General features: G+C 38.9%; 1 protein-coding gene across 1 annotated transcript; it reads left to right on the forward strand.

Annotated features, from left to right (window-relative positions):
- The first annotated feature begins 9 nt into the window (after positions 1-9).
- GTF2A2 (general transcription factor IIA subunit 2) lies at positions 10-8,777 on the forward strand. Its single transcript, XM_038420262.2, has 5 exons — positions 10-165; positions 1,838-1,989; positions 3,133-3,237; positions 6,371-6,497; positions 8,459-8,777. Exons 2-5 carry the CDS (start codon positions 1,918-1,920, stop codon positions 8,482-8,484), a joined length of 330 nt encoding a protein of 109 aa, XP_038276190.1. The 5' UTR covers positions 10-165; positions 1,838-1,917; the 3' UTR covers positions 8,485-8,777.
- Positions 8,778-10,734: the final 1,957 nt, after the last annotated feature.

A 10,734-nucleotide genomic window follows, 5' to 3' on the forward strand; every position in this document is an offset into this window, starting at 1 on the left:
TAGCGCTGCCCAGCACACCCGCCCCGCGGCTTTCTCAAGCTTCCGCTTCCGGGTCGCTCCCGCTGTTTCCGGGTTCGAGGCGTGAGGCCCTTCCGCGGCTGGGGCCGGTTGGAGCGGGAGAGGCCGGAAGCCGCCGTCGCTCGGGGAGGGATTTACCCCCCGCAGGTGAAGGGGAGGGTCTGTGAGACGGGGCTGGGCAGAGCCCCGCGGCCAGTTGTTGAGGCCTCCGCGGGCGGCGGCGGGGGCCTGCGATGCCGAGTCTGGTCCCCTGGGCGCGAGCAGCCGTTTCCCGGGTCCTGGCTGAGTCCCGGGCTGGGCACCGTGCTCCTGGAGAGATGCGGCCAAGCTGGAGAGTCCAGGGGGGAGCAAGGAAAATGAGACGCGTTTTAAAAATGTGGTCTCGGGGGAGAGGCTAACGGCGGGGTTTGGCTAGACTTGGGACGAGAAGACTCCGTGGGGAATGAGGGGGCTCATGACGGTCTCCGGATCCGTTAGGATGGGGATCAATTCCTCTCCATGTCGGCTGAAAGGAGGACAAGAAGTAACGGGCGCAATGCGGAGCAAGGGAGACTGATGTTAAATATTAGGGGAACTCTTTGTCGCTCTAAGAGCGTTTAAGGTCTAGAACAGGCATCCAAGGGAAGTTCTGGAATCCCCATCACTGGGGAACAGGTTGGACAAACACCTGTCAGGATGGTCTAGGTTTGCTTGATCCTGCCTCAACACAGGGGCTGCATGATCTGGCCTCTCAAAGACCCCTCTGGTCCCAAATTTTGATGACCTAAGTGCAGTGATTCTTGTCAAGAGGAAGGAATGTGCCTCCAACACCGCAACAGTCCCTTGACATTAGTCCCTTTTGTCAGATTTTCTCTTCTCTTTTGTCCTGTGTAGTGTCCTGTGTGCTGGTCCCTGAGCTTTGCCTAATGAGAAAAATGAAATATACATGATATGTTAAGGTTGTAGCAAGTGTTCCTTGTTACCTTTGTAACCTACATTAATGCTGTTAAAAAAACTAGCTGTTTATAAGGCTAAAAATGGGAAGAACATAACCCAACAGCTAACTATTTGCTGTTAGGAAGCATTTTGACTGTCATGGTTGGTATTGGGGTGCTAAATTTTCCTTTGAAGAATCTGGTCCAGGCCAGTACTCTTTCCATGGATAACAGGTATAAGATTTCAGTGTGTCTGATGCTGTTCACCGATTCTGTAAGACAATTGTTTTTGTTTTTTGAGTAGAGTCTTCTGTATTAAAAATACCCATCGTTAATTCTAACAGTAAGCAAATAAAGTATTCCTTCAAATAAAAAAGCAGCATCTTGATATCCTTTGTAGGTAACTAATAAATTTTTCTCAAAGCTGGGCTGGTGATCATGGATGAGGCAAGGTGCTCAAGAACTTTTGTTATGTGAAATCAGCCCTATCGATTCTGTTGCAAATTTGAAGGTGGTGGTGAGAATTGTATGTCTGAGCGAACAGGTATTGGAAAAAATCTGCATAAAGGAACTGGTGAAATGCAATTAAATACTTATTTACCCAAAGTAAGACTTAATAATATTGAAAAACATTGTGAAAGAAAGATATAGAGTAGCATTCAATTCCTTATTTGTCTATTCAGTCAAATTCTTTTTTCTTCCATCGTGTAATGCAAAATTTGACAACTTAGAGATAATATTTTTTAAATAGCAAAGAATTAAGCTATATCCAATTTGACATCAAAGGCATTCTGCTTGGTATTAATTGTCTGGTCATTTTTTTCCCCTATGTTGCTGCTTTTGATTATTTTTTCTGTTCAGAATTCCTCTATGTAGCTCAGTAATTGTCCTATTGGATTTTCTAGGCCGTCAATGAAAGTGTGAAACCTACTGGCTGTTTCATAGCTGTGGATGATCAGTAACACTTCTCTCATCTTTATAAACCATGGCGTATCAACTGTATAGAAACACCACATTGGGGAACAGCCTTCAGGAGAGTTTGGATGAGCTCATACAGGTGGGAGACAAGTAGCTTAATGTGAAGTATGATTGAGCAGCGAGCTAATAGTTTAATTAAATTGCCAAACTACTCAGCTAGACCATGTTAAGAACTAAAAGCACTGCACTTCAAATGCAGGTATGTTACTCATTTCTCTGTAGTTGATTACTTGAAAAATCAAACTGTCATATGAAATTAAAAGTAAAAATTAAAACTGATATTTAGCATTTTATTGAAATATGAAAGCAAGTTTCTCACTTAAGTACTTGGGTTGAAGAAAAGCATCTTATGCAAATGAAATGGCCAACTTTTGTGTATCCTAGTAAATGAAAGTCTGATCTATAACCGGAAACTACCTATTTGATGTTGCTATTCCAGTCATCCATAATGAATATTTAGCACATGTGGTTTTCCCCAGTATCTTGGATGTAACAAAAACCTCTCAAATAGCAAACTTGTTCCTTTTCCATGAGTAAAGAAACCTTTGTCTATAACTTTCACATAAAGAGTATAAAACCTAGTTGGGGTGACAAACAATTTCAGGATGCCTCTTTTTTTATGCTTCCTCATGAATGCCAGCTAACTACCAAAAAACTCTTTTTCCTTCTCTTTTGTATTTTAATTATTGGACTCCGAGACTCATCTGTCTCATCAAATCTCGGATTTCCAGTCTTTGCAATTGATTTTGCTAAGTAACTGTGCTATGCAGCAGGCTGGCGCTGTCTCTGTCAGGTTTGGCTTGATGAGTCACTAATCAGGAGATCCTGGGTCTAGAGTGAACTGACAATTCTGATGTGTTGAAATCTGATGTTAATTCCTAGTCTTGTATGTCTGTAGAGGAGGCCATGGATGCAAAGACCATTCAAATGTGGCAATTACTGCATGTTTAATGGAAAATACTCTCTCTCTCTGCATGTTGGTCACGTTTGTCTCCTCCACAAAGTTACAAAAACTAACAAATTTCACTTTACTCCATTTCCTCACTTAAATATAAAGTCATAAATATATATTTCCAATAAAGCTACTGGAAAAACTAGTCTACATCTTGAGGTTTGTTACATGAAAGCTTTGCGTTGATAATCCATTTTCATGCATTTTTGAGTCAGTTATAAAGTCAAGGGTTTTTTTTGTTGTTGTTGTTGTTGTTGTTTCAAACCATAGTCTCAGCAGATCACCCCTCAGCTTGCCCTTCAAGTGCTACTTCAGTTTGACAAGGCTATAAATTCAGCATTGGCACAACGGGTCAGGAACAGAGTCAATTTCAGGGTAAGTGCACTAAATACTAAAGTCCCCATCTAACTAGTATTCTCCATCAGTGTTCAGACACTGCACTGAGAACTATAAGGCTTGTTATCTCTGTGTGCTATGGATGGAAACAAGTCTTTTTATGGGTCCACTTTATTTCTATAAATAATACTGTTGTGTTACTCCACGTGATTTAGTTGGGGATGGGCCCTGCTTTGAGCAGGGGGATGGACTAGATGACCTCCTGAGGTCCCTTCCAACCCTGATAATTTATGATTCTATGTGCTATCTGTAGCATGTTGAACTAAATTCCTGGTTGTTTATGTGATTATAATATGTTGCCTGCCTGCCTGCAGGCTGTTTGAGTTTCATGTAGTTGTCACAATTCTGCCATGGAATTGTCCAAGAAATACAGAAGCCAGAAAGTTGACAGGGATTTAGAGGAAAGGTAATGGAAAGTAAGATCCTGCCAGCTCTACATGAAATTAGTTGCTGGTATTCCAAAATGCTCTAAAGATGATAATTCATGCTTTCTAAATCACTAGTGCATAATGGGATAGGTGACTAAAATGTTATGTAATCATTTAAACACTTCAGAGAGGAGTGCTCAGTCACCCTCTTCTCTGCACCCCTTCTTGATTAGCTTAATTGTTTTGCACGTATGGCTTGAACAGCTAGCTAATGTTGCCTATAATGGTAAGGCATTCAGCTGCAAGGTCTGAATTATGAATGCCAAATAGATTTTTTTGGTTTCGATTGTGGGCATTTTCATTTCTGGTTGAGCTCAATATTTGGGAGGCAGGCAGTTTGTAACTTCCTTGGACACAATGTACAGAAATGAGGTGAAATAAAGTAGTTTATTAACCATGTGTGTGATTCAGTGAATACACCCCCATCCCCTTCCCGCAGAATTACTTTGACAGGGAAGCCACAAGAGCAATCATGTGACCCTCCCCAGCAGTATGTTTTGTCTGCCTAGGGCAGCCGGCAGAGAGGTAAATCACTGTGGGGCCGGGGGCGGGACTGGGGAAGACACAGCTGGTGGTTGCTACCCTGCACTGGGCTCAGCTGCTAATCCTAGCTGGGCTGGGGTGGACGGGACTTCCTCTTCCCCTGCACGACATCTGGGGCCGGGTCAGACCTACATCCAGATTTCTCCCCCAGACCCTCCCACCGAGCCTCATCCCCCCTCCCCCCCTGCACTGAGAACCCTCTGATAAGCTCCACTCCCCCTGCACCTGGATCATCCGGATGAGCAACCCGGATTCCCTCCCCACTGAGTGCCAACCGGCAGCACCTGGATCCCCACTCACTGAGCCCCATTCCTCCAACATCTGGATCCCTCGACACCCAAACTCCCCTGCTGTGCTCTATCACAGCCAGAGACCCCCCCCTTCACTCTCCCCCGCTGAGCCCCAACCACCTTTACCTGGACCCCCTGCAGAGTCCCATTACCAACAAGCCCCTGTGCATCCATCCTTGGAATAAGGGTAACAGTTAATGTTTGATAATACTATAACATGACTCCTACTCTCAAGTGCAGAAAACTGTAAATTCATAAATATCCAACCACTGTACTTTATCATTTTGATTAGGTCATGTTAAACTCATAGTACAAATTTTCTATCATCTGCCAAAGTAATAAAACTTCCTAATTTTCATAATCTGCCTTTGAGATATTTTTGATATTCATTCTTCTTCTGTTTTGAATACTCTGGAGCAAAGAAATGTTCGTGTTTACTGAAATAGACTTTAGAAGTGAAACAAACCCTTTCTCAAATGTCAGTCTGAATTTGATTTTGAGAGAAAGTCCAGCATCATAAATGAACCTGTTTAAGTCCAGAAACACTGGTTGAATTAACAGGTGTATAGCATGCGTTTTAAATGAAGAATGAAAATAAAAATCTTTCACACTGGGTCTAAATCAGCAAGTAGCCTCAAGTGAAAATCATCTGAGATGAGCTGTACATGAATTATGTGTTTTTGACTTTGTAAATGATATAAAATATATAGGAATGTACAAAAAGTAACAAACCCCTGTCATTTATTCAGAAAACAAAAATAATCATCAATTTCCATCTCGGATCACGTAGCTCTACTTCTCTTCGTGTGATTTTTTTTTTTCCCCCCTCCCATCATTCATCCTATCAGTGTTAACACTTTCACCAGTGGTTCTCAGCCTTTCCAGACTACTGTTCTCCTTTCAGGAGTCTGATTTGTCTTGCGTACCTCAAGTTTCACCTCACTTAACTACTTGCTTACAAAATCAGACACACAAATACAAAAGGGTCACAGCACGCTATTATTGAAAAATTGCTTACTTTCTCATTTCTACCATATAATTATAAAATAAATCAATTGGAATGTAAATATTGTACTTACATTTCAGTGTATAGTATATAGAGCAGTAGAAACAAGTCATTGTATGAAATTTTAGTTTGCACTGACTTTGCTAGTGCTTTTTATGTAGCCTGTTGTAAAACTAGGCAAATATCTAGACGAGTTATTCTACCTGCTGGAAGACCTCTGCGTACTCCCAGGGATACGTATACCCCTGGTAGAAACCACGAACTTGTACGACTGTGGTATTCAGAAAGCCAAAGGGAGAATAGTGTGACTGTTCTTATCACACAGAAATTTTATCCTATTTGAAGGAATCAATAAGTGAAAGGCTTATAAATGACCCATAATCTCCTCTTTATATAAATCTTGCTGATGAAGCCTGTGACTTTATTCTTCGTGTACTTTGAAAAACTCATAACCGTTTCAGAAGATTGGCTGTTTTGTATGATGATCTTCCTTACTTGCATAATGTTCTTATATGAACCTAAGAATTTCTACCACTTGGGGGCACTCAAACTAAACAATTTTCCTCAGATTTGCTTAAATCTGTGTTTCTTAGATTTTAGGATTGCATGTTCTGGCTCACAGTTATCTTAATAAAAGCAGCACATCCAATGTGGTTGTAAATATAAATGCACCTACTTTAATGAATATCAGTAAACTTCTTAACTATTTTTAGAAGCAGATAAGAGGACAATTTTTCAAATGTTAAGAATTTTTTAGCTGTAGCTACAAGAATAATTTTATTTCTGTTACTGTACTGGAGATCTTTTGAAAATAGTTTTTTTTATGTTACATCTTTCTTTTAAAGGGCTCTCTGAATACATACAGATTCTGTGATAATGTGTGGACTTTTGTACTGAACGATGTTGAATTTAGAGAGGTAACTGAACTCGTGAAAGTGGATAAAGTGAAAATTGTTGCATGTGATGGAAAAAGTAAGTATAGTTCTGAACCGCAGTATAAATATTAGGTTAGCAGAGAAGACTTGAAAGATATTATGAAATACACTTTGTGCAGCCAGAGTTCTTAAATAGCTCCAATCACAGACTATCTTCTACCTCTAGTTATATCCTACATAACTTGGACTAAAACAGGAGTGCACAACCCTCCTGCACACGTGCAGAAATTAGATGATTAATTCAGATGAGCAAGTTACGAGTGTGTTCTGCATTGCATCATTGTCTTGTTTAAAGCTATTTTAGTTAAAGCTGTCTGGGGACTGGATTTTAGTGGTGTACGAATAAGCATAAATATGCTCGTGACAAGCCAAAGTATTACCAAAGATAAATGTGACTAGCCTTAATGGTCGCTAGTTACTAAATTATATAAAACAATTAAATAACAAGATAGGAATTACTTCTACTGAAGAAATTGCTCTCTGAAGTACTTAAATTTCTCCGAAGTTCATTTACCTTCTGGTTATCAGAATGCCACTATGAAATAGGAAGCAAAGAAAAGTGTCACTGTTTGTTTGTTCAGCACCAATAAGTAACTAACAAGGGCGTTTTTGGAAGCCTTTGGTGAAACATTAGTTCTGTTCTTAAGAGACTGAGGGATCCCAGGGTTTGAGAAATGTTGTCTTTAGTATTACAGACCAAGTCCTGTAATTTGTGCACTCTGTCTTGACTGACACATATGTACTGTCCATGGAAAGTCATTAGCTCATACGTTCTCTCTACTAGTCTGGCTTGTTTATCCAAATGTTGTATTGAAATGCTTTACCGAAGAATAACTTTTATAGTTTCTAGCTGGTGGATTTCAGTTGCTTAAGATTCCTTTCTTAATACGTTAAAAGGAGGAAGTGAGAACAGAAAACCCTTTATAGTACATCTTTTTAAAAAAAAAAAAAAAAAAAAGTCTTGACGCATGGAACTGATCCTTTAGGGCTGTCTGGCCTTGACACGATTGTAGTGATGTTTTTAGACTAATTGATTCTCAACGACTGATAAGTTATTCCTTACAAATACCTTGTCTTTAATATTGGGCATGCATGTCCATTGATTCACCTCTTTATTTCTGAAGATGTATTTATTGTAGCAGCTAAAGGAAAATGTAATTTTCCATATCTGAATAAGTTCCATTTATAATATCACAGTATAAGTACCGGATTTGAAGACCACAGTACCATAAAGTTGCTGACAATATCTTCAGTATTTTTCAGCAAGTAGTTAGCTTCTTAAAATAAGGACTCTCCTATCCATTGTTATCTTGTCTTGGTGTTAATAACTAGACTACTCATTTGTCCCATGCCACCAGGAACAAGAGAGAGGTAATAGTTGTCAATATAAGAAACAGCAATATCAGCTGGCTGCCTCTCTCTTACAGAATACACTGTTGCTTTTGTGTTTAAGTAATTCAGCTTTATAAAGAACTCTTATGTCTATAAATCTGTTAAATACACTATTGCCCAGACTCTACAAAAGCCTGTACGTTGTCACTATCGGACATCTGATAAGCCATCTCTTGAACAGACTACGTGGCTTTCTAGCACTTGCATGCCCCAAGAGCATATCTTGTAAGCTGGCTAGAATCAAGTGTTTAAGTGTATTACTCTAATTTAGAGCAAACTTACTTCATTTTTAAAAATGGGGACTTATTAGCAAACCCTGTATGGGGACAGCAAATTTTTGTGTTCAAAGTTTTCATTACTGCTAACCAAGTAAAATAACACAATTATGCCACGCTTTCTGCCTGGCAATGAAGGACGATACATATGGAAACAAAATTATCCAGGTGTGGCATTGTTTCAGCTTTTATAATACAGATACTAAATCATTGTATTTTGAGGTCAGCAGGGAAACATTTACCAACATACAGAATGTTCATTTTTTGTTAAGACATTGCAAAGTTGAATATAAATTCTGTTTTATTTATACGCTTTCTCTTTCTTTTCTAGATACTGGTTCCAATACTGCAGAATGACTAGAAATGTGGGGTTTTTTTGTGCAACATTTTCTGTTAAAATGCAGCACTTTCTGGAGAAAAGCATGGAAAAAAGGACTGTTCCTAATTTATTCTAGTGATGCAGACATGCGTTAATCCATGCTAGAATGCATCGCAGAAAGGCAGTGAAAAGAAATATCTTTCTGTAGCATTTCTTCAATTCACCTAATAGGGCATGAAGAAAACAATGTTACTTTTCTAAATGACAAAACAAATATTGTTGCCTTTTTTTGTTCAAAGTAATTTCTCGAATAAACTTTTATTTAAAATTTCTAGAGAAGTGAGTGATAATTAGAAAGGTGTTGTTTAGTTAAAGCAACCTTCTCACAAAATTACCTTTAAGCTTTAGGCAAATTACTCTTGAAGTAGTGATGAGAAACAGGATGTAGAGGCATACAGCTCTAGCTCACTAATACGAATGTGGCCCACATAACTGAAACAAATGGGAACACTTGTTGGCAGTTAGTGACTAAATAGCCTTGGAGTCTGACGTATTGTCACCACTAGAAATGATTCCTATAAATGGGATGGAGGCACATTAGCAATGTGTTGTGCACTTGCACTGCCAGGGCATGTGCTGTGCCTGTTTCTGGAGTAAAATCTTCCCATTTGTAGCATTGTCGGTTTTACACCCTTTAGAAACCCTGCATTAACTCACATATTAGAAAATGAGTGTCGTGGGCTTAACCAGTGAAGTGAAAATGATTAAGTCCAGTCCCGTGAGAACGTTCTAAATTCTCAAATGTTAGGCCTGTATAGAATTTATCTCACTTATTTTATTCAAGCTCTGGTCTTACATATTTGACCGCTTATCAGACTTCAGTACAGTGCTCTACTGAAATTCTGTTTAATGTTCAGCTGTGAATCTTAAAAAAAAAAAAAAAAAAAAATCCTGTTTAATACTCCATCACATGCTTTAAAATTACTCTTCCTGTGATCTTGATATGACAAACATAGGGATTTTTTTTATGCATGAGGCAAGTCCTTTTGGAATCTGAAGTGTCACAGCTGAAAAAGCTCTGGCAATAGTTGTGTAAGTTTATTCCCTCTACTAACTAACTCTGCTGGATCTGTCGGAAAATATTTTTAGAATGGGTAATTATGCCTTGTTTAGAGGCATTAAAACTTCCAGAGAACACATCTCCCATTAAACCAACTATTTAAAAAAAAATTCTTGGTTGAATTTTGAACCAAATATACTTTTATGCCTAAACTTAGTAGTATATACTTTTTGTATTTATAATTCAATTACTATCCCTCCTTATTTACCACTTGTGATCAGCTGTAGCTTTTTGGAGTAGGCCATATAACAAAAGGACATGGAAAGATACTTATAAAAAGTGAAAAGAAAAGGAGTACTTGTGGCACCTTAGAGACTAACAAATTTATTAGAGCATAAGCTTTCGTGAGCTACAGCTCACAATGAATTGTAATAGTGATCATAGTAAAAATTACATACCATGCTGATTGCCAGAGCAATGTAATTTCTACTAACTTGTGTAAAGGCTTATTTGGGGTTACAACAGAAAAACCAACTTTGTGGTTATATATTTATGGTTGTACCACAAGCCAATTTTCAGCAGATAGCACTAATCCTTCTAGCTCCTTGCCTGGAAACCTAAGCCTCAAACTGATGCTGTAGGTACAGGCATGTGTAGGGCTTATACAAAACGGACATATGTAGACACACCTGTTGTGTCTTATGGCAAAACTCTTAAACTGGAAATTTTTGGTGACAGATTCATGTTTATCATTTAACTTACAAAGGAACTATGTCCATTAGTGGTCAATCAAGCCTCTTCAGCATCAAGACACAAGTTGAAGCCTTACAATAGCAAAAGGACATCTCTGTCAGGTAGGCCTACAAATGTTTTGTATTGATCCAAGGTAAAATGTGCATTGCCTTTTAACATCTCCCTTTTCAGGTGATATAGATCTATGGGGTCTCTTCCTTGTTAACCAATAATTTGCACATCTTTAATGTGATATCCCTCATGCATATGTTTAGCATGTCTGTCTTATCCTGTAGGTATTAAAATTGGGGGGAAATATCGAGTGGGTTTGGGAGACCTTCCAGCTTTCAGTGTTTTAATATTTTGTATGTCAAAAGTTGTTGAAGTTCTGTTCATATGCTCCTATTACCCCAGCACAAGATAAATACACATTTGCATAAAGGTGTTACCTTCATTCCTTTATTTGTCCCTTGGTGAGTTAAAACCAGCTAAAAAC

Source organism: Dermochelys coriacea, chromosome 10, assembly GCF_009764565.3.
Source record: "Dermochelys coriacea isolate rDerCor1 chromosome 10, rDerCor1.pri.v4, whole genome shotgun sequence".
Taxonomy (NCBI): Eukaryota; Metazoa; Chordata; order Testudines; family Dermochelyidae; genus Dermochelys; species Dermochelys coriacea.